This window comes from Hesperophylax consimilis, chromosome 14 (genome assembly GCF_061612785.1).
Source record: "Hesperophylax consimilis isolate HC1 chromosome 14, BYU_Hcon_1.0, whole genome shotgun sequence".
NCBI classification, from domain to species: Eukaryota; Metazoa; Arthropoda; class Insecta; order Trichoptera; family Limnephilidae; genus Hesperophylax; species Hesperophylax consimilis.
The window spans coordinates 19,477,343-19,502,147 of NC_142849.1; the positions used below are offsets into that span (position 1 = coordinate 19,477,343).

Genomic DNA, 24,805 nt, shown 5'->3' on the forward strand with positions numbered 1-24,805 from the left:
AACTCCGAGCTTAGTTTTTTGTACTCATAACAATTATTATTGTTTATTTTTTAAGTTTCTAATTCAGCAGGACCATCCAGCAGGGAAGCTGGCTAAGGGGAGCGGGAACCGGGTCTCGCTTGCTGCCGAGTTCATTCCCAACGGGACTGCCCGGTGAAAGCGGTTTAACTTTCTTGGGTATGCGATGATGCAAGTTCATAACCTTGTATACTTAAATTTTTGGTTTTAGATCTCCTTTTTTGTCTTTTAGATTATCTCTCGTTACTCTTCTATTTTCAGATTGCGGTGTCTGTAATATTAAACTAACTATGTAAGTACTTGCATACTGCTTGCTAACCCCGTATGCAAGGACATTGGAGGGTCTAGAGTCGTTGAAAAAATGTAGCTTTAACGCCGAAAATGGTGGGGTCCAATGTTTGTTTAAACAAATTCAGACAAGGGATAAAGTACGTACCTACCTAAAATATAATATTATAACAGAAAATTATTTTAATTGTCTTTTTCAAGTTGTAATTATAATGTTTTGTGATTTTTTCGGGTATACGCTAGTAATTTCTTACAGTCAAGATTTTTATTACTAGTGGCTTATAAATAAGATTAATAACTATTGACTTACAATTAAGCCTCATAACTAGTGACTTATAATAGTTATTATCATCAGAAGATATAGAAATCTCATGGTCATGTAGGGGTGACAATACTAACCTGGTGCATGAAATAGACAGCCGTGACCACCAGCACGTGCATGATGTTGTGGGAGTTGAGATACATGTCCACGGCGCCCGGGAACCAGCGTTCCGGGATATTGATGGCCCCAATCACCCCGCCAATAGCCGACACTGCGTCCTGGAAGTTGAGGGTGTTGTTTTTATTTATCGCTTAAATAATATTTTTATTAGTTGTTGTATTGCTATTGTCTAACATAAAGACTATTGAATAATGTAATTTATTTATTTATTTATTTAACGCCCAGAGGGCTTTTACATTGTTGGTAGTATAATTTTAATTTGACAAATACTTTCAAACATAAAAAATAAGAATAAAATTACATTTGATAAAAGCTATGCAACAAGTCATACAAACACAAGAAACAAAAACAGAAAATTACAGCTATTTGTTGGTTTACATGATGTGTTTAGGAGTATTGTTGAAATAAATGTTTTAAATGATCCACAAAACTTGCCAAGTTGGTATTGAATATGTCAACATCACCCAAGTAATGATTTCCCATGGTGTGAAGTCGTTGTATCGGAGAGTGGGCAATGTAGTTACGCTTATGTGTGCTGCTGTAGAATATTGTATTTTGTCGTGTTGTTACTGTGGGTGTATGTATGTTTATAAGTTGCAGGAGTTCACAACAGTCGAATTTTGAGTTAAGTATTTTGAATAAGAACGTTAAATCGTTTATTTTACGTCTATCTTCTAATGTATGTATTTTTAGAGTATTTAGTAAGAAATTGTATTTTAAATAAATATATTTTATATTTATACTATATATTTTTATTTTTAATTAATTACTATATTATTAACCTGTTAACCGGAGAGTTCAGTTTTGAATTACGCAACATATAACGGGCGCGAACTCCTTCACTAGGACGTATCAATACGTCACGCCCGGTGGACGTTAATATTATTTTTATTTAATTTTTTTTATGCATCAAAAAAAGTGAAAACATTGAATTAAAAAAAATAGAATATTTACAAACAATTATAAAGATTACAAAAAATATTAAAAAGGTTATAATTACAGAACAATAAATAAAAGCACACAGATAAAAGAGAAACATTGAGTTCAATTTCCGTGTGATATGTTCGGAAATATACGTCCCGCTCGTTCCAGGGTGCAACATATATTTCAAGGACGTATTTATACGTCCTACCCGTACCCGATACTGTTTACGTTTGACGTACTTATACGTCCCGCCCGGTTAACAGGTTAATTATATAATATCTTTTGTATTTTTTTAAAACTCCTTTAAACTTTAAATATCTGTGGCATACATTGAAAAAAAAAGAGAAAAGTGGGAAGACCCAGACTGAGGTGGGAAGATGAGGTAAGAGGGGATGCAGCACAGCTTCTCCAGGTGACAAACTGGAAGTCAGCCGCTGAGGACAGGAGGAGTTGGAGGCGACTGTTGCAGGAGGCCAAAGCTCGATATGGGCTGTAGCGCCACCGAAGAAGAAGAAGAAGACATTGAAAAACTACTGTTACACAAGGCCGGCTCTGTCCAGGCGCAATTGGAGCAGTCCGCTCCGGGCGCCGACTTACAAGGCGCAAGGAACCAATAAGCTGATAATACGTAACACAGCGCCTTTGAGGTTTTATTAGCGCCAGGCGACGATGTCTTTTATTTCATTGTGTGCATTTTATTTAACACAAATTTTAATTAACTCTTAAAAGTTTAACAATAAAAATTTAGTTTGTTGGTTAGGTTAGGTTAGACTTTTCGGTGTTCACTCACCTGCAGCACGATGTGCGAAATGGCTTCGGGGTTGCCCCCCGCTAGGCTGGCGGCACGGCACCACGCCAACAGGGCGCGCATTGAGAAGGGCAAGAGGAAGCACAGACGCCGCTCCCACGGAGACCAAGCCGTCATGGCCTATCAACAAACAAACAAGCTTTGTAACAAACATCATCACATGTCGTTTTTCAACTGCTAAAGTAGAAAAGTGACAGGCCAATCTTCAAGAGGCTGATGGAAATTATACCTATCAAAATATTATTAGACACTAAACAGAAAAAAAAATGGCATGATATCGTGCCGACTGTCGCCGAGATAGACTAAACTGCACGGATTATCAAAGCGAAATGGAAGTTATCATATTATATAAAACACAAATATTTAAGCCTGTGACAGACCACGCTATAAGCGCCTCTATATTTTCATTGCTTGGCCTATTTCAGCATATCGTTCGCCATACATTCCCATTGGTAGTTTATGGCGAGCGATATGCTGATGATGCGTATAGCGTAATGTGTCGCCTACTTTACAGGCGCCCAGCGCATAGGCAATGTCTGTAACACCGCCATCAAATTCAAATGCCCCGCGTCCGCTCAGTTTACATCACTGAGCTTCGGTCGACGGTCAAGAGATGTAGTTTACTCACAGCTTTTCCAAATACCGCATAAAAATCTTCTATCGTGGTTTTACGACACCCTTAAAAGTTACTGGCAGATTGAATAAGATACGATTAAATCAGCAAAATGGTGTGTAATGAATAATTCATAGAAAATACGAGTATAACCTCCATTTTATGGAAAGGTATCCAACCCGATTCATAAAATAAGTGATTCATTTTTATTTGAACGAATAATAATTAATGGAAGTGTTATTTGTACCATTACGTTTTTTTATGGTTTTTGTTTGTTTTGTAAAATTTTAACAATAATCTTAAATACAACAAACATTTTAACAATATGTTTGGCAACTTATCAGCTAGGTGGGGTGAAAACCAAAGTAAAATTAGTTAATTTCTTCAAAAATTAGAATGGATAATATTTTTTAAAAAATTTTGATTAAGGTCAAAACAAGTTATCTTTTCCAAATAGATTTAATATTATTAGGTTTAATTAGATCACCTGTCAGTGGCTTCATCGCGAAGGCAAAAGAGTTGCGGAGCGAACAATATAATTTTATGAAGGAAAACTAACATAATTAGAATTAGTGTGACTATTGACGGCATCAAAAATGGTTTTTATAAAGTTTAAGGCGATGCCATACGTAGTAATGCAAAATCATGTGTTTTTGCTTTGAAAATTTGGTCGCCTAGAAATATTTCAGATGCTTTAATTAAATACTGCGAGTAGAATACATCTCGGCCTTTGAATTAATCGAGTATTTTTTGGATAAGTCTTTTTATAAGCCCAGAAAAAAATAATGTATAAGGCCTATGAAAACTGCTTTAAATTTCAAAATCTCCTACTTACGAACCCATTTTCGGTTATGATTTTATTGTATAATATGGTAAATTAAGTTTTTTATAAAATGATCGAAAAAATTTTTAATATTTATACCTGAACATTCACAAAATAAAATAAAAGGCACTTTTTGGCCATGTTTTTTTCTTGCATAAATCAAAACAGGCGGATGGTGTTAAGCGGGAATTTAAACCAATCGCCATCTACGTAAGGGTTGTTATTGATAGCGGCTCAATTTAAAATATTACACGACGTAGTGCACCGCCTTAATTTGAAAGAGTATAGTAGTCCCAGACAAAGCTCGTATGTACTTCATCACGAGGCATTCCAATGAAACATATGTCGTGTCTTGGTATAATATTTTTGTTGTAGATATTATTGCGAAAAGCAACAGTTACAAAAACAAAAAATTGTCCAAAGAATTTAGCAGTCCATAATGGAGTTCTGGTACCTACCCTGATGTATGGAAGTGAGGCATGGAACTGACAGAGAAAGGATGAAAGTAGATGAAATGCTGTTGAAATGAGATCCCTAAGGCGTATGTGTCGTAAAACCATGTATGATCGTGTGAGGAATGTGGAGATCCGCAAAGAGTGCAAGGCTGATGTAAGCGTAATGAGTAAGATTAAGAAAGGGAGACTTAGATGGTTTGAGCATGTAGAGCAAATGAGCGAAGAAAGGAGTGTAAGGAGGATATGTGATGCAAATGCGAATGGTAGCAGAAGTCGGGGACGCTCGAGGAAGAGATGAATGCGAGGCACGATCAACTGAATCAGATACTCGAGTCGGGCCATGTCAAGAGTCAGAATAATAGAAGAGTGTGTATGAGACGATGTATGAATGTGAATGAGGCAAGAAGTGTGTGCCAAGACAGAGTTGTTTGGCGTTCCGTTTTCTCTGCCTACCCCAGCGGGGAACGGCGTGATGGTTAGTTAGTTAGTTAGTTTTTACAATATTTTATAAGGTATGGTCAAATATATATAGTAATTGAACCAATCATAGATTTCCACCGATATTTCTTAATTATTAGTGAATATAAAATTGAAAAAAGAGCAAATAGGATGGTGGGAGTGAGAGGAAGGGGATAGATCTATTATTTGTAGAGTAATATGTATTGTCTGAATGTTATTTATTGATTTACGGTTCGAAGATGTGAGGTGCTGATTTAAATAAGTCGGATTCACTGTATGAAATACTAAACATGTGTGAAGTGCGGTGAATAAATGTGTTTTGTTTTGAGTTATTGTTGCATTTAATGTGTGGTTTTGTCTGGTTTGTCTGATGGGCATTCTTAATTGAATTTGTTCAAGTAATTTAGGGCAATCTATCACAGAGGTGGCCATTGTTTTTATGGATGACAGTGACCATTCTTGTTTTGAGGAACTTCACTCTAGGATATAATCGATGATAAAGATACATGCTATTATTATTTGTATTCATGGAACAATATGTAAAATCGAAATAAAATCGCGAGTTAGTACAAGAATTTAATTTATTAATGTGTAGAATGCCTATATTTTTACTTGTTCAGTCGAAAATATTTGTCTAAAAAAATAATTATTGTAAAACTTTAAACTGTTTTCAAATAAAATTGAATTACTAATATTTTACAAATAATAATAAACAATGTTTTCGTTAAACATGTTCACAAAATTAAAGACAACAGGAGATACATAATTTTTGTTTTGTGTTTTAAAAATTCTAACAGTAAAAATTTGGTGCCGCGCCGCGCTGTGACATTTTTATTAAGTGTTACAAGTCTAAAAATTAGTCGAAAGTCCCCGGAAAGGAACTTTAACTGTAAAAACTTTTTTAACGGTATTACTTTTACGGTTAAGAAATTGCCAATGATTAGTGATTGATGTTAAATTTATTCCTCATCATTTACGATTTTTTTAATAATCAAAGCATTTATTTTTTGTTCATACATCTGGCAATACCATAATAGTTCTACAATTCTAAAAAAACACACGTAAGAGAAATTTCTATGGAAATATTCGACATTCTAGCAGTTACTCTTATCTTTTTCGTTTTCGTACAAGACGTGTGAGAAGGATGTTTTTTATGAACGCATTTTAGGACGATCGTTGGTGAAGCGCACACGACCTCACTATGGGACTACTACATCTGATATTATATATGTACTTTTGCTAGCACTGCGACAAGTTGAATATTAATATACTATCGCCGTATCATTTTTCTTCCATCTTCCATCTATGTCGTCTATCTTTCAAATGCAACAATACTAGATGACAAAAAAGTGACTTTGAGCCCAGGCGTGTGCTTTCTTTGAAATTGGTGTCAAGCTTTGCAGCGATTCTGATAATACTTGGCCTGAATCGCCTCCGATAGAAATATTCCTTTGCTTCAGAAAAATCTTCTGTGCCGATAAAAAGAAGACTCAAATGAATTGAAAGATGTTTGTAGTTATATCAGAAGAGAGATGTTTTAGATTAAAAAAGTATTTTTGCTAGGCTTTTAATCTTGTCCCCTCTATTTTTGATGGTAGGTAGTGTGATGACAGCGAAAATCAGCTAAACGTGGAATTAGGCGCTTGGATATGTGACTTATTTAATTAAAAAAACCATTTAAAATGATTAGGTAGGGGTACAATACATAATGATTATCTGCTTAAGGCAATTTTGACTTTGAATATGTGTAGGTTTAGTCCTACCCACCCATAGAATAACGTATTTCGTGATAACAATATCCAAATATTTACCCAATAGGGGCTTAAATTTCCAATACGAAACTATGATTACGACATTTTAAATGCGATGGAGATCTGAGTGAGATGAGAGTGATCTAAGTGAGATGGAGCGCTGGGCTAATAGGCTAAATAGAACATTTGTTGGAAGGCACTTCTAGTTTTATTCTTTATTGTAGGTATCCATCATATTACAAAACAATAAGAAGCATAATATTTAATTAATTAAATATCAAATCTTTCCATCAATTATTATATTATTTCACAACTGAATAACATTTTTTGAAATGAAATATAGCTGAATCTACAGTGATTGCTCGCTTTGGATAAAAATAAATAAATTGGATAAAAAATGTTGGTAAAACAACCTCAAGATGTTACATACTTATTTATTTTCAATAATAGAAAAACAAACAAATTAAATAATTAACAAAAACTTAAGATAATATAGGCAATATCGGTAAAATTAAAAAAAAAATTGACGCTTCATTTAAATATTTGGTTAGCAAAAAAATATCTATTAAATCATTTGTACTTCATAATTTTATGTTTTTGTCGGCAGCGAAAAAATGCCAGGATCAATACCTGGTTAACAAACAAACAACAACAGCAAGTAAGCACCTCTACAATATTCAAAATAAGTAGTCAAGAAATTGAATTATTATTTTCTTCAGTAGGATTATAAAATTAATCGGCAACAAAATATTATCCAGAACCTATAACGTTTATGTGTTTACATTAATCTAATTTTAATTTATGGTCAGCTGACAAATTAAAAAGAGTAGGTTAGATTTGTTGCTGTAAAAATCGTTTACCAGCAGAATAAAATAAATTTTACAGCTTGCGATTTTTTTTAAAAATCTGACTTTAAAATTCATGTAAAAGCCCGGCTGGGCGTAAAACCAAAAACAAAATATATTCCAATAAATGAAACCTCAATATTATGCTGATAATTTAAAAGATAGCCATTTTATTTTATGGCATTACTATTTATGGAAAATGTAGCTATGATGAATAAGAAAAGTGATGAAGGAGAGAAAGGGAAAAATTAAGAAGTACATTTCCGAGTGACCAGATAATTTACGGAAACTGGATAAAGACGAAAACCGCGTACTGTGAATGGGGTGTACCAGGAGTAAGTAGGTATCTAGCCGCAGGGGCGTTCATTCCATAGGTACATAAGCACTGCCTACCCTACCGTATTCGCGTAGCATAAAAAATATTGAATTTCATCAAATTATTGTAAAAAATAAATACATACTTTAAAAAACACGCGCGAAATTCCGCCGCGAATTGCAGCTACGCGCGCGCCCCACCGACCGCTCTACTAAAATTAACTACGAGTACCCAAGTGCCGTCAACGCCAGGGTAGATTATTCAATAATGTTTACTTACTACGGAACATATTATGTACACGTGTGCCGTAAGCTGTGTGTGCATTCAAATTTTAACTCGTTTGTGTTTGTTGTTTTGTTAGTGTTTAGACAGCGCTTGTGGGAATAAATTCAATGGCAATCAGCAACATCTGTTGGTAACTAAGTACCACGTACCTCCATTAGTTAGTACTTGATAATTAGTTGACTTTCTTCCATGCACTTTCAGGTCGAAATCGTTTGTCACTCTTTATTAATCGAGATTTATCGGAATAATATGGAAATTTTAACACGTGCAACTTGTGGTAATGAAGGAAACTATTTAGCTAAATTTATTTATCAATTAATACGCTGTTTTTCATACTGCCTACCCCGATTAAAAACTCCTTGCACGCCACTGCCTTCCCGTGATTACGGGATAAAAACCAGCGCTGCATGGAAAATTCTATCTGGTGAACGCTCCGATGAGTCAACGACCCCGTTTTCAAAATGTAATTTAATATTCCAAGGGCAGCCATAACTCGGTTATGGATTCTAACTATTTCGCGGTATAACTTTCACTCTCGGATTACGTAAACGAGGATGAAGCATACTGATATACCACGTTTTTCAACACCTACAGGGTAAACATAGCAATTATAGAGGTGTCCCAAAAGTCAGCGTTATCCTTTGGAAGGCTGATAGGTGATACGGCTTTAGTAAAAAGGGGTTAGTTTTCGAGTCATAGGCACTTTCATCTGCACCTTAAGGCTGGCCGCATACATACGTTTTCCGTATTCGATTTCCGAATTCGTTTTCCGTATTCGGACATCCGAATGCACGGAATCAGTAGAAAATACATTAACTGCCGCACACGTTCGTTTTAGTTCCGAACGGAACAAATTCCTTACGCACGTTCCGAATGCAAGCCGGCGCATTCGGAGAAATCGAATGGAAAAAACCTAATGACGTCATGCGGACATGTTTAAAATTGATGTTTTTACGTGAGAATAAAAATTTCGTGGGGGGGGGGGTGGCTAGAGAATTTCAAAAAAATAAAATCTGTCCCCAGAAAATAAAAAAAAATCATGGGGAGGGTGGCTAGAGAAATTCAAGAAAATATAAAATTAGTCCCCAGAAAAATAAATTTCATGGGGGGGGGGGTGGCTAGAGAATTTCGGGACATGTTTAAAATTGATGTTTTTGAAGTAGCTTAATTGGCGACCAGTCGCCTTTTAGATTTTTTCGGCGCCGATTCTCGCTCTGAGTAGCCTAAATGGCGATATATCGCCCTTGTTGGCAACACTGGTACATTCCGAATGAAGAAAAACGAACGTTTGCGCTAGTCTCACGGAATTCCGAATACGGAAAACGAATTCGGAAATCGAATACGGAAAACGTATGTATGCGGCCAGCCTAAATCAGTTTTTCGAGTGCCATATTATATCGAGTGCTAAATTCTATATTCTAAGACTAATACTTATCACGCAACTCTGAATAGTCATACTATTGATTGATATTGCTTTGAGAGCACAATAAAAAAGATTACTACAGTCATATTACGATATTATGGTCCATCATGAGTTGGGCTATCAGCTCTACAAAGGATAACATTACATACGTAAAGGTGGTACGTGAAAAATTATTATTCCAATGTGAAAACATATTAACTATTACATGGAAAAAAGCGCGGAAGGATGATGTGAATGATAAAGAAAATTTGAAATTTATGTCTACTTATAACAAGGGGTCAGTCCATCCGATGGCTCTGTAGGATTGCTACCAGATTATTCCACAAATTTTTTTCAGTTTTCTTTGATTTGCTCACAAAAAGCGTTTAATACAGAGCTGGGATTTTAATATACATTTCAGGAAGCCCTGAGAAAAATAGCGCTAAAGTGAAGCTGGTGCCTAGGAGCATCTTCCATTAAAATACAGGTAGAACAAGTGCGGCATTCTTACCTGATACCTGTGCTGTAAAGGCTCCCATTCGTTTATTAAGATAGGGGAATATATCAAATGAACCACCCATTTCTGCACCGAGTCGAGGGTTTTTCAAGTATTTTAGGATTCCAGACCAGAGGCGGCTGTCCGATTTAATAAAATTCATCCTCTATACTTTCTTCGTCTATTCTATATCCCCTCTAACTCTTTCCGTAATATAAATTTCACCCCTCGGCCCATCCCCACGGAGTGAAATACAGAACCATGTTGATGGCTGAGCCACTGAATAACTTGCCCCAGTTTTTATTGAATGACTGCGACAAATAATGTGCCTTGGGGGTGCGGGTTGGAATGATTGTGGATTGTGTATTTTCACCCTTGTTTTATGCCCCTAGGCGGAATATTTCACAACTATTTATAATTTATGTCGTATTATTGTAGAGTAGGAATTCCATTTGTGAAGTCGTTTTCAATGGGGGTATTTGATTTAATCTTTGTGTAATATTACGTAAAACACACAAGAATTCCACTGCCCGGTGACAAATGAGACCACCGATGGTGATCAGATGAGAAATGTTATGAGGTAGGAAGAAAAACTAGAAAACTGCGAAGTAGACGATCGTACATCAACACAAAAAACTGTTCATGTTTATTTTAATAATAATAATAACAAAATTAATACACATTGCTCTGTAACTACATACATGTTACCAACCTACTTCTTATGTACTCGAATTATTATATTATACACTTATTGAACTCATTTGTACAATTGTGATTTATTTTTAGGGTACTATGCCGTATTGCGCTACCCCCTTCTTTAGTGTTTCGGAAAACGTTACAGTGTCCATAATCGGGGCAGATTTGTAATCGAAGTTTGTGATAAAGTGTGCGCTTATATATGTATTCCCAAGGACTGGAATTTCAGTATAATATTTTTTTTTTAAATGTGATTAAAGATCGAGTTTCAATCCTTCAAGATATATCAAATAATTGTCTAGGGTGATAAAATAACAATGTCGAAATCTTCAAAACCGTCAAATAATAACACAAACAAAAATCACACGTCCTTCGCCATGTCCTTCACTTAGCTTAGCAATTTTGTAAAAAAATATGCTATTGGCTTGATAAATTTTCCCTAGAAAAAGTAAGTGATGTTATCACACATTAAAAATTCGCCGTATTTGCTTTTCAAGCCATGTTTAAATAACAACAATATTAAAAAACATAACATCTCATTTTAAATCTAAATACACCCTACAATCTCTAAAACCGTCCCATCTTACAATATTATAAAATACGAAACGGACGTTTTCCCAAAGGGGAGCTAACCACTGGGTAAGCAGGTCCCAAACTATTTTTGGTAACTGGTTCTTACATGTTTCCAGCGAGCCGAATATAGCAGTTTCTGCGAAAATTCCTTCAATTTTACACTTGGATGAATTTACGTAAGTTTTTCTTCTTCATTTTCTTCGGCTCATATATTCCCGGATGGGCGAAAAATCTCCGGTCTACTGGACTCGACGGTTTACAAAGTGGCACGACTGTTGTAAACATGAAATATCTTTTTATACTTTTTACGATTTTCTCATATCTCTCGAGAATGATATTAAATAATGTTTTCTGAAGGACATGGCTGTAGCACTGTAGCTATCAACAATAACAATGAGCGCTACACGCATGAATCATTTTAACGAATTGGGACATCTTTTAAACTATTTTTTCGCTGAATAAAACTTTGTATCAGAATTTCAGAAAATCACTCGTTAAAAATATTGATTGAAACAAATGAATTTTATTACAATATTTGAAATTGGACAAGTTTTTTTCGGTATATAAAATTTTATATTGTAAACTTTATATTGTATTTAGGAAGGAAAGAGCGAACAGAATGATCATCTGTCTCTATATCCCTTTGGGATATGGCATCGCATGATGTATAATAACATATCATTATGAAAGTACGATTTTTTGTTCTACGAAGAATTCAACAAAAGAAACATTCCTAATGTGAAGATAAAGCGCCAAGGTTTTAACAAATTCCAGTTGTGGCGAAAAAATAATTTATTTGCAGCAATTCTATTTATTTATTTATTTATTTCATTTTATTTCATTTTATTAACGCCTAGAAGGCTTTTACATATACATATTATGGGTTTTGTTGTTCAGTAGCATTATAAAATATTTTAATTACATAGCATAATAAATTGAGTATGAGCTTACATAACAATGTGTAGGGTTATTGTTATGGTGTTGTTATTTTGTAAACATAAGCAAGCAAAGTTTATTGTACAAAGTACGTCGGTTGAATATTTTACAGAACATAGGTAAAACTAATACATAAACTTGAGAAAAATATACCAGATATAGGTAGGTAGTTAAGTAGATACAATTCAAGTATATAGTTACGGTGTTATTGGAATTTGGACAATGAGTTCGATAAGTTTATATAAATATAGTGTAGTTACAAGAGTACAATAATGTAAGTAGGTAATACACACAAGACAAGTAAGTTTGTTATTATTATTATAAAGATAAACACTACAGTTTGTTGTAAACCATCTTTGTAATCATCAATCTTTATTTTGCCCGATTGGGAATTTTACAAAACAAACCTTAGTTAATGAGACAATAAAATATGCGTTTGAAAAAAAAATTATGAATCTGTTACAAACATTCTAGTATACTGTATTTTAGTTTGTATACTGATTGGTGATGATAAACATCAATTGAGCTATACTTATTACCGAGTATGTGAAGTCTTTGAATAGGTGAGTTTTGAAAATAATTGTTAGCAGATATGGGAACATTATATAGAGCGGTCTGTCGAGTGTCGCGCGTAGGTACACGGAGCGATATAAGACTCGTCAAATCAATGGCGTCCAGTCTGCCATTCGAAATTTTGAAAAGAGATACTAAGTCGCACACTGTGCGTCTCAATGATAAATCGGTTAAATTTAGTAAGTTCATGAGGAAAGTGTAATTAAGATATTCGTTTGGAATTCCTAATTTATAATTAATAAATCGCAGAAATTTATGTTGCACTCTTTCAATTTTTAATTGGTGAATCTTATAAAATGGAGACCAGATTGTTGAGTTATACTCTAGATTACTTCTAACTAAACCAGTGAATAGCAGTTTGAAGGAATTTATTAATTTAAAATCTTTCGCTGTCCTTAATATAAAACCCAAACATTTCATGGCCTTGTTGGTTATTTCGTTTATATGAGGAACAAATGTTAGTTGCCTGTCAAAAATAATACCAAGATCCTTAATATTCTCAACTCTTTTTAGGAAAATGTTGTTGATGCTATATTGATGCATAATGGGATTTTTGATTCGGGCAAAAGTTATCGTTTGACATTTATCAATATTGAGAAATAGTTCATTGTGGGTGCACCACTCTTGTAGCCTCACAAGATTAAATTGTAGTACGTAACAGTCATGAATATTTGTAATGGTTTTATAAATTTTGAGATCATCTGCAAATAAGAGAATCATGACTCCATCAAAAACCGTAGTTATATCATTGATAAACAATAAAAATAGTACTGGTCCTAAATGAGACCCCTGTGGGACGCCGGTAAAGACTTCGAACTGGTGTGAATAGTGTGAGTTGAGTTTAACACATATTTTTCTTTTATGCAGATAACTCTCAAACCATCTCAAAATATTCCCTGTTATTCCAAGGGCACTAAGTTTATGTATGAGAATTTTATGTGAGACTTTGTCGAATGCCTTACTAAAGTCAGTATACACTACGTCTGTTTGAAGACGCTTTTGCATTGTATTAAATAGGTATTCCTGATAGATCATCAAGTTTGTAAAAGTAGATCTTTTTGCCATGAAACCATGTTGACGATGTGAAATAACTTTGTTAATCTCAGGCGAGAGTTTAGAAAGCAGAGCAGATTCAAATAGTTTAGGGATTGACGATTGGATACATATGGGTCTATAATTAGAGATATCTGATCTATTTCCTTTCTTAAAGATTGGAAATAGAAAACTGGTTTTCCATTTTTGTGGAAAGGTACCAATTTTTAGAGACAAGTTAAAAAGTTTAGTTAGAGGTAATGTTAAAACTGATAAGCATTTTGATAAGAAAATTGGAGGAATGTTATCGGGACCAGCCGATTTATTAATATCAAGGGATTTTAATTTAGTTCTAATATCGCTTTCTTTGAATATACATTGGCTAAAATCGATCTTGTTGTCATTGTTAGCTGTAGTTGTATCGAATAATGGAGAGTTGTTTGCAGTATCATAGACTTTGCTGAAAAATTCAGCAAACAGATTGACGACTTCTTGGGGGGTATCGGCCATTTTATTATCTAAATACATGTTTGACGGAAAACTAGAGTCATTATTATTGAGCATGTTCGCAAATTTATAAATGTTCTGAGGATTAGCTGCTGCCAATTCTTCGCAGTTTTCGATACACCTTTTGTAACATAACTTGGACATATTTTTAGTTGTCTTTCTTAGTTCACAAAATTTTACATAGTCTTTAGGATCACGTGACGATTTATAAACTTTATGAGCAATTTTTTTGTCTCTAATTATTTTGATAAGGTCGTTGCTAAACCATTTTGGGTAGTTGTGCACAGTGATTTTAGTGACGGGTACAAACAATTCAATTGCATTATTTAAAATTAAGTAAAATTTGTCTACCATTACATTTAGGTTTTCATCAAAGTCAAGAAAGTTCCAGTCAGTAGACAATAGAAGATTTGTGATTTGCTTAAAATCAGCTTTGAAAAAGTTTAATTTTGTTGATGGAGATGGATTTTTTTCTATTTTTGAACTGTAGCATTCGATCGTTAAAGGAGGGTGATACTTGTCGATTGGGAGAATATCTTCAGCAGATGCGGATACTTTTACAGAAGAAGAATTGGAAAACACTAGATCGAGAAGACGAGCGTTAACATTGTAGACATAGTTTAACTGCCGGAGACTTAAAAAATTTGACATCTCGATTATATCATGGGAACCATGATTGATGTTGTCCGTGCATGAAGTTTTGTTGTTTTCTGTGTCCCACGTTACATTAGGTAGATTGTAGTCTCCTGTTAATATCAAAGTGGCATCTGGAAATTTTCTTCGTATTGTTTCAGCTTCGAGGTAGTGGTCTTTGTATAATTGAGCATCAGAAGAAGGGGGTATATATAAGCAGCCAACAATAATTTTTTCCTTATTGGTAGACACCATGATGAATAGTTGTTCCAGATGAGTGTAGATGCATTTGAGTTTTCTTGAGTTGAATTTCTTATTTACGGATATTAACACACCACCTCCTCTAGTTTTATTGCTATTGCTTCTATCTTGTCTGTACACTGTGTGTTCAAAGAAACCCAATTCCGTAGTATCAATGTTTTTGTTCAGCCATGTCTCAGTGAAAGCGTAAGAATCGTAATCCAGAGTAGGTAAGGTTGATTTCAGGTCCTGTAATTTTGTTCTTAGTCCACGTACGTTTTGATAAAATATTTTTATTTTAGAATTTAGTTTTTTGGGTTCGATTTGACTATCGACGGATTATTATTTATGTATTTTATCGTGATATCCGTTTCACCAGAAGATTTTCTATTTTCCAATTCTTTTCTTAGGTCACTCAATTGTTTCCGCTGCATAAATGACTGATCTTGGTAAATACGTATATTATTTTTTAATGCGTGTTTCTTGCTTAGTAGTATTTTCGGCCATTTAGCTTCCGGAAACTCGATTTTAATTCCTCTTGGTTTATCGGCACGCCTTTGACCCAATCTGTAGATTTTCAAGTCAAGATTTAATGTTGACATATCTAAATCTGAAATTATTTTTTTCACTGACACTATGTCGCTATTTATTGATTCAGTCTGAGATAACGATATATTCTCCGGAATATTATGAATAATCAAATTTTTATCTCTGTAACTTTGTTCTTTGATTTCGGCGAGGATATCACAGACACTCTGAGTTTGTGAAACTGAGGGGGTGCACACATTAGGGGTTGCAGTTTTAAGAGCTGTTAATTCACCCTCAAGATTCGCCATTTTAACAGCCATTTGGCCAATTGTTCCTAATATGTCATTGGTTCTAGGAATAATTTTAGCGATATGTTCTTTCGTGAATTTATTATTGGGATCCATAATCATGTTGGTCAGTAAGTTCACTGCGTCCTTTGCGAGACAAATATATGCCTGAGCATCCATATTAAGAATGGTTTTTGGAAAGAAAAAGTTGTAATTATTTACTTGCAGATGTGGCTAATGGGACAGCCTAGATATCTCAGCGCACTTCGAGGCACGTATGTTGTTTAAAGCTGCATTCGCCTGCAAGCTAGTTGCTTCTTTATTTATTTACTAACATCATTAATAGTTGCATTAAAATTGAGCTTATTGCCGGACTTATAGTCAGAAAAAAAAGTTACGATTTTTTTCTAATATCGTGATTACTGCAGTGGATTTTTTTTGTGGGATATACATTAATTAGTGAAAACGAAGTAAAAAAACTTGCAGGAACAGGAGTTTCAGAAGAAAAGCTTATTAAATAGTGATCAACAATTAACTGTGATGGAAATATTATGATTTGTAGTGTATTTAAAGAGTTCTTTTTATTTTAAATACATACACGGCTATACTGCCTTTTATAAATAAACATATAATAGAGTACAAAAGTAAGAAAAATAATATCATTACATAATAGTAGTTTTAAATTTAAAAATTACTTAACTCTTATCACTTGAGCAAAGATGACCGGATAATAAGTTTACATAAAAGGTAGGCAGGAATATTACGTATTATTTTTACGTTGATGATGAATACATTTTCGATAATGATTTAAAATTTGCCACCAAAACGACATGTTTGTATGAATGTGGCGTTGTTAACGTCACACAGTCAGCAGACAGTCACACAGAAATGAAGACAGCCGTATTATTAGCCAGTAGCGTTTTCTACGTAATAAAACTTGTACAGCCACTTTGTGCGGTTAAAGATCTTTTTTTTAATTAATAATTATGAACGATTTTATAAAAATATACATTTTAGTAAAAAAATCAAACTCAGAAAAATAATCTTTAAGTTTTTCGTACATTTTAAATGGAATTCATAGTTTGTGAAAATTTAGTGATTTTAGTTTGTGATCTCCATTGGGAATGTCACGGTCCTGCTAGATCAGGTCAGAAGTAAATGAACAGTAACAATAGTTGTACCTTGAACAAGCCCCAAATGCTGAGGAGGCAGTATGAGGATATGATGGACCACCGCAGGAGCCAGGGGAGGCAGTACACTGTAGCGCACACCATCGGCAGCGCACCTGAAACAGAAATAACCACAATCAAAACAATTCTTCATACTACACATAATATGCTTATCTGCACACATAAATTCCCTACTACACGGAGAAAAAGGTTTAGTGCTGATTTATTAAAAATCTCTTCACATTATTGGAAATCATGTTAAAAACGGGACTGTAAACCGCTTCCTGATAAAGTATTGGTAAATTCGTCATAATATCGGAACACGTATTCATACATCTTAGATTTAGATTGTTTTTTATTTTTTAATTTATTTTTTTATTATAGCAGACGGTTGACGTAAGGTTCCCGTGAGCACTTAGGCCATAGGCCTATTTTGCTTTCTCCCATTTTACTTCATTCCTTTAACAGTAATCCGGTCGCTTTTATAAAGTTCACCAGGGTTGTCATTGGATATGTGGCTATGTCTTCCGGTTCTACAAGGTATCTGAACCTTGTTCCCAACAGGGCGGTACAATGGCACCCAAAGTGAATTTAGATTCTTAATAAATTAGCAATATTTTTATCAGGAAGTTTTCTCCGTGTATCATTATTATTACCTTTAAAATATTACTATGTCTTATCATCGGAATATATAAGGCACTATCACTGCCTAAATACACACTATAAATGACTACATTGATGACATTTTGCACACTTGGCCTTCAAAATAACAGGATGGTCATATTTTATGATTTAAAAAACGGCGGGGACTTCAGCTAGGGTAAAAACAGGAATAGCCAATGACGTTGGTTTCCTTAATTTATTTGTCGTGAACTGTTTATTGATTTAGCGATATCCAGTGGTGTTCAGGAACGGTAACAAGTTATCGACATCATCGATAAATCCTTGATTGATCGACCATTCTAGATACCCAGAGAATTCATATAGTTGGTAATGAATGAGTAATGAGCAAAGTATGAGCAAAGTAATTAAATATGCATAGAGTTAGTTATATTATCTCTATATATAGTTAGTAATAACATAGATCATTGTATAAATGTATTATATATTTGTAAAGCGCCCTTGAGGTGATTTTTCACAAAAACGGCGCTATACAAGTCATCAAAATATTATTATTATTAGAAATTAATGACTAATGAGCAAAACTAGAAAATTTTAAAAACTTTAATTTTAATATTCGACAAATCAACACAATTACAATTCAACACGCTTTTAAAAAGTGATATAAAGTCATTAGAAACGATGAGATTTTTTTTAAAAAATCTAACCTAATCTAACCTAACCTAACCCAGTTAATAAAGTTTTTGTTTCACTCTCCACTCGTCACTTTCCATGACTTTATATAACTTTTTAAAGATGTGATGAATTATCATTTTGATGATTTATGCGGTCACCATTTCGAAGATGCCAAAAAAATGTATCTTATTCTAAGCCAACAATAAATAACATTTTGATAATCTTTAAGGACAATTTACAGATCTTTTTGTACCTTTTGTTAATATTAATCTTCTTATAAGTGTTCTTTGCCTATGAATTTTCTAAAAAAACACTTCAAATATATATTTTTTAAGTGTCCCATAAATTTATAAATTTATCTACAATAATATTATGCAAACTCTATTATCATATATAAGCTTACCACTTTTTCTGAATGTAATAGCCTTGGGCCAAAATAAATACATAAAATAAAATAACCACAGCAAAGAAATACGAATACAAGGGGTCTTAAATAACATACAATTCAGTCGTATATAATGCCATGTCATTATATAAATGTACAGGTTATTGTAAAAATGTAATGAAGATTATATGGTGCCGACAAGGAGAGTGCCCCATAATAAATAGTTCTGGAAAGGCTTCCACTTCCCACGTCTTTTACCACTACATGTACGCGAGTAAAGTTAAAACTCAGTCTGTGTTTAACTAATAATTTAATTAAAGCAATATTACATTTAGCAAAGATTTTGTTGGCTCTCGGCTTGTTGATTTAGTCCCGCGCAGGAGTTATTCAACAAGGTGTTTGCAAATACATTTTCCAGCTATTTCATTTAAATGCTATTCCCTCGCTGGGTGGTAGCAATTATAATGGTAGTGCTGAAATAGATTTTAATTCCAAAGGTAAAGCATTGAGCTATGATAGAAGTTAAATTGAAAAGTTCCAATCGATTCATTCAAACACAATGGGAAAGTTATTACCATAGAGTATAATTGGAAAGTTGAGTAGTCAAAGCAGTTCATACAAAAGTCTAGATTCGAAAATGATATGTATATTATTACGATAAAGAGTTTCGAGGAATAAGCAGCACGTTGAGTCATTATCAGATTCAAAAACTTTTATTGACGTTTATATAGTCATTTCAAAACTGTTTAAATTACTTTGGAAATGATATTGTGGGTACATGGTGTCTGTCTTTGACATAAAGATAAAGACGCGTTAGGGTACGTATACATTTGCTAACCTAAACGCGAACCTTACCACAAATTACGAGAAAGGAACGAAGCAACTGCAAGCGGCGTTTCGCGGCTTTTGCGGTTGCTTGGTTTCTTTCCCATAAGTTGTGTTACGCGGATGTATACGTAGCACTATGTTCATACTAATCGAACAAAAATATAGCACGTTTCAGTTTCTAGATGCAAAGCGAAATAACGAAACGCGTGAGAAAAGAATAGCCAATAACGATGCGTGAATAGAGTATCTACACATAACAGCCTGCCTAGCGTGCAACGGAACGCATTAAAAAGCGATTGCCATTCAATAATATGTGTGTACGGGTGGAAAAGCTATATTGTTATGAAGTGCGATGAGGCAAGCATGTAATCAAAAACCAAGTGAAAAATTGTATTTATCGAAATAATAAGTGATTTTTGAGCACCCATGAATGGAAAGAAATTCCATTAACGATTTGTGCACCTCTCAAAAGCACAGGAAGACATTTTTTCACAAAAAGAGCCTATAGTGACGTGATCGTGGCAGCTGGTGACAGCTTATCTGACCAACGAAGTAATTACGATACTAAACGCAGTAATTCACAAGTATGTCCACTGAACCTAGCTCAGTGAAACCACGCGCGTTGTATCAGTGGAATATCTTCTCTTTTAATCCATCTAAGGTATTTGTCGATATGTTTGTTTAAATTCATTTTGTTGTAATGAGGGGAATTTTTACAAAAGATATTAACCTTCATAGAAATATTAAAAACGAAAACATTAGGGTTTTGAATGATATTATATTTCATACAAAATTATTGAAATAATAAGCATGAATAATGTATCGTCGTTCGCGTACAACGTTTCTTAATGTCGTAAAATCAAAATAATGGGAAATTTTGTAGGCGAATTTATTATAATTATCTTCTAATGTCTAATGTACCAAAATTGAATTTTCTTAATGGTGAAATAACGACTTAAAATAAATTGAATGTTTTTTTAAATGTGGAAATATTGTTTCTTCTCAAACTAAAGGTCAGAGTAGCAGGCCTTTGAATGTGGAAATATTATGTCTTCTCAAAATAAAGATCAGAGAAACAAGCATTTAAATGTGGAAATATTATTTCTTCTCAAACTAAAGGTCAGAGTAGCAAGCCTTTGAATGTGGAAACATTATTTCTTCTCAAACTAAAGATCAGAGTAGCAAGCCTTTAAATGTGTAAATATTATTAAATTGAGAATTAAACTAATACGTTGGCGTGTTTTAAAGTTCATTCTTTTCAAACCGCGTGACATGTATAGTGAAAAAATGTGAAATTAGTGGGGTCTTTTTTCCCTATCCCTGGAGCCTCCTACCCTCTCTCCCCCATCGCTGTAATACCAAAACAGACCGGAAGGCCTGATACAGGAAGTTGACCGGAACAGGTTCTCGGAGAATATTGTATTCGAGACCTGCTTTGAATTTGGAAATCTAAAAGATGACATTTAATGATAATGAACTTAAAATCTAGTTTCCAATCCCCCTGTAGTGTTTAAAGATTGTTTGAGGCTTATTATAACAACTTTCTTAATTTTGTTGTTTTCGTTTGAATATAAACAGCTTTGCTTAAGGATTTGTTGTGGAAAGGTCAACAGAACAAGTGTAAAAAAAATTGAAAGCTTTCGAAACAAAAATATTATAAATAATGATTTAGTGGTAGGATGGGTAAGAGCTTCTATCATGGTCAATTTTAAGTCCTGGATAAAAATAATACAGAATATAAATATTATCTAGTTTTTTAAATTTACTTTTTTAAGTGTCACTTTACAAGAGCACCCTGTCTGTACAGTGTAAAGATAGGGGAACTATGTCACGACCCGGTTGGGCAGCGTTGTGAGGCGTGTTAAGGTAGGGGCGAGGGAGAGGCCTGGATTATATGAAGGAAGAAAAACAGGTGCCGGTAGCTAATACATACGAGCAGACTTACACAAAACGAGTCGAAGAAACGACCCGTTCTTATGAAGCCCACTTCGATTCATCAAGTGTTAACGGGTGTTCCGCCCGTATCCGGCGAGTTTTACGCATCAGCACCGGTGAGCTAGCTACTTAGAGCTGACTCCATTAAAATAGCTGTTGAACAGACTCAGCACGCCTACACTGCGTCTGTGCATTAGAGATGGCAATCGGTTTGATAACAACGGATTGTCAATCAGATGAACCGCCCTCCTTTGCACAGAATCATATAGGTTTATCAAGTATTATGGGGCTCCAGCCCAGAGGTGCTATTATTATTTATTAGCTGTACCCCGTCACCCGTTGCTGTGGCTCAGTCTGTCTGTGCAGATAGAAAAACAATAATCTGTGTTGATTTTACGCCCAACAGATAGCGCTGTTTTTTTTTTTTAAAAAGCATGTTTAACCAACAGAAGGCGCTGTTTTTAAAAAAATTATGTTTTTACCTCACATTATATAGACATCTACATTATATGGGTATATAAAACACACACGCGTATCCGAATACGACGTTGTATCAAAATTTAAAAGCATTCGGTGAAGAAATTTTGGACACTTAAGATTTTTAACAAACAAACATTTCCATTTTTATTTATATAGATTTTACTAAACGGCGCTATACAAAATGTTAAGTAATAATATTTATGGCAGAATCTGTTTTTGACGAAGAAAAAACGCTCGAACGGTGAGTCAAGTAATTTCCATGGCTTTTTACGTCATCATCCGTAGAAAACATTTTTTTTACTATAAATATTAATTTTACTATATATAAAATATAATTATATAATTTTTAAATTATATTTTCAATTTTCTAGTAGCCTAGTAGCCAATTGCAAATTTTTTTTTTGTTTGACTGAGGATTGAACCTGCCCTCCCAGGGACTGGTGCTTATACTGCAGTGATATTTTTAAATAACTTTTAAAATTGAATAAACATTGAACCTTTCTCCCCAGGGACTGAAGTCAACTGCGCTAACCACTGCGCCAAATCCTGATTGATTAGGACCGACATTTATGTCGTATGTGTATTAACTGCTGCAATGTCATTCGATTTCAGAGAAATATGTATATTTCAGAGAATGTGTACGTGATTACCACAATGTAAGTTGATAGAATGCATTGACATCTACAACGAATATATCTGCCGAGTTTCAGATCGATCGGATTTTGGGAAGTGGTTTAATTTCCGCTTCCAAGATTAACTTTAGTGTATTCATTCACGCATTTCCAAAAACAAAAGTGAACTTAAAATACACGTATTTAAAAAAGAGATAATATTTTAGTCCGCTCCTGATAATGCGTATTTTTCCAAGGTCGTGGGTCACATTCAATCGCCGACCCCACGAGGCACCTCCCTCTCCACCTTTCCTCTTGCGTTCCTCCCCACATACCCTTTAGTCACCTATTGTGTCCGTAGCACCCGTAGTGCCTATATAACCAGTAAACAAAAACCTTCCGTGGAAATTCATCTTTTAGTGAGGATTAAATGAATGTAACACGAAGGCCACTGGAAACAAAGCTATTAATCATCTGTTTTCGGCGAAGCATACACATTAAAAATACTTTACTATATAATAAGCATTGGACAAAAAAACATTATTTGTGTTTAAATTCAATGGAAAAGCGGATTCGTTATTCCACAGCACGAAAATACACTAAATACTGTTACATTACTTCCTTTATGAGAGGTTGGTACGGGGTTGGAATTTTTTACCCCTAGCATTGAAATGCCGCATTCATTTATAAGGGTTGTTTGTGAACAAAGGTTTTGTTGCCACGTGTTTTCTTATTTCTTTGATCAGTGTTGGAGACGCTGAGTAGCTAATACACGCTAGAAATGCCTTCCATTGAATGGACACCAATATGTTGGTTCTAGGAACCAATAGTTATTGAATGGGCTTTCCCATTTAGCACGCTCTTTGTCTCTCTTACACTCGCCTGACATAGAATATCGCCATCCCATACGAATTTCATAACAATGATGAAACATCTTTATTTAATTTGAAATTTAAGGTCCGATTGACCATACTTTTGAATCGCGAATGACGCCCACATCGCATTTCTTGTGTTTTTCTTTACTCACGGAGAAAAATTAGTCTTTTTTTGTCAAGATTACATTAATAAAATTAGTAATTAAGTAATTAGTAACTAAGAATATATCTGAACATGTATTTAAGCAGGTGCCCTTGTCCGAATAAATATAATGGACGAAATACGAAAATATTATTATTTTGAAGAACACGCGTTCCGACTTCCTCATAAAATATTCGTGTTTTACTGATAGTTTGTTATATTAAATTAAAACATAAATACAGCACTAGATTCACGCGTAATGACGGGTTAATAGTTCCGAAATTTAATAATAAGTACGGACAGAGAACGTTTGAATACAACATACCGAAGATATTTAATTTATTACCTGACACTATAAAGCAATGTAAGTCTATGAATAATGTTAAATATGTGGTGAAAAATTGGCTATCGGAAAAAAATATGTACTTTAATATGTATGAAAAATTTTATGAAAACATGTTGATTCTGTATATATAAGATGTAAATTATAACTTCTAAAATGTATATGTAACTAAACTTTAAGTACCTGTTGACAAGCCAATTCAATTGGCTTAGCAGGACTTGTTTGTTGATATGTATTAACTATTCATTCAATAATAAAAAATAAAAAATAGGCCTTCAGTCCCGTTTTTAATAGAAAAAGGAATAATTTGACCAGATTTTGAATAAATTAACAATATTTCAAATCAGTAAGATTCCTCAGTGTTCTATGGTCGGAGAGCTACGTTTCCCAATCCGTTCAGAATGTACCTACGATCCCAAAAAAATATTTAATTATCCACCAAACTTCATTGATTCTTTAAATGTTAAATGTTAACTAAACTCTGTAATGTAATGAAAGCTTTTCAATTGTAATGTGCACTGTTTAGAATTCCTTGGAAAAGAAAGCATTATTTGAAACACTTATGAAGGGCGCGTAGGTATGATTCTTGATTTCAACATTCTTGATTACACAACAAATGCGTAATAACTGTATTAACGAATGAATAAAGTATTTTTACAATCTCCCGAAGAAATAAAAACAAAACAGAAATTGTATTATATGTATTAATTAAAAAATATTTTTTATTTAAACAATTAAATGAAAAGTTGAAAAATGTTGAAAAACATTAAGCCCACCAAAATGTTCGATTTCCTTTTTATCGCTGTAAATT

At 34.0% G+C, this 24,805-nt stretch overlaps 1 protein-coding gene across 1 annotated transcript in view; it reads right to left on the bottom strand.

Annotated features, from left to right (window-relative positions):
• LOC149418020 (progestin and adipoQ receptor family member 4) overlaps window positions 1-24,805 on the bottom strand; it is a 213,130-nt gene that overhangs the window by 7,976 nt on the left and 180,349 nt on the right. The window contains exons 4-6 of the mRNA XM_089639601.1: window positions 17,112-17,215; window positions 2,463-2,600; window positions 706-846 (exon numbers count right to left, since the gene is read on the bottom strand). Of these exons, the coding sequence (XP_089495727.1) occupies window positions 706-846; window positions 2,463-2,600; window positions 17,112-17,215 (383 nt within the window). The remainder of the gene's footprint in view (window positions 1-705; window positions 847-2,462; window positions 2,601-17,111; window positions 17,216-24,805) is intronic.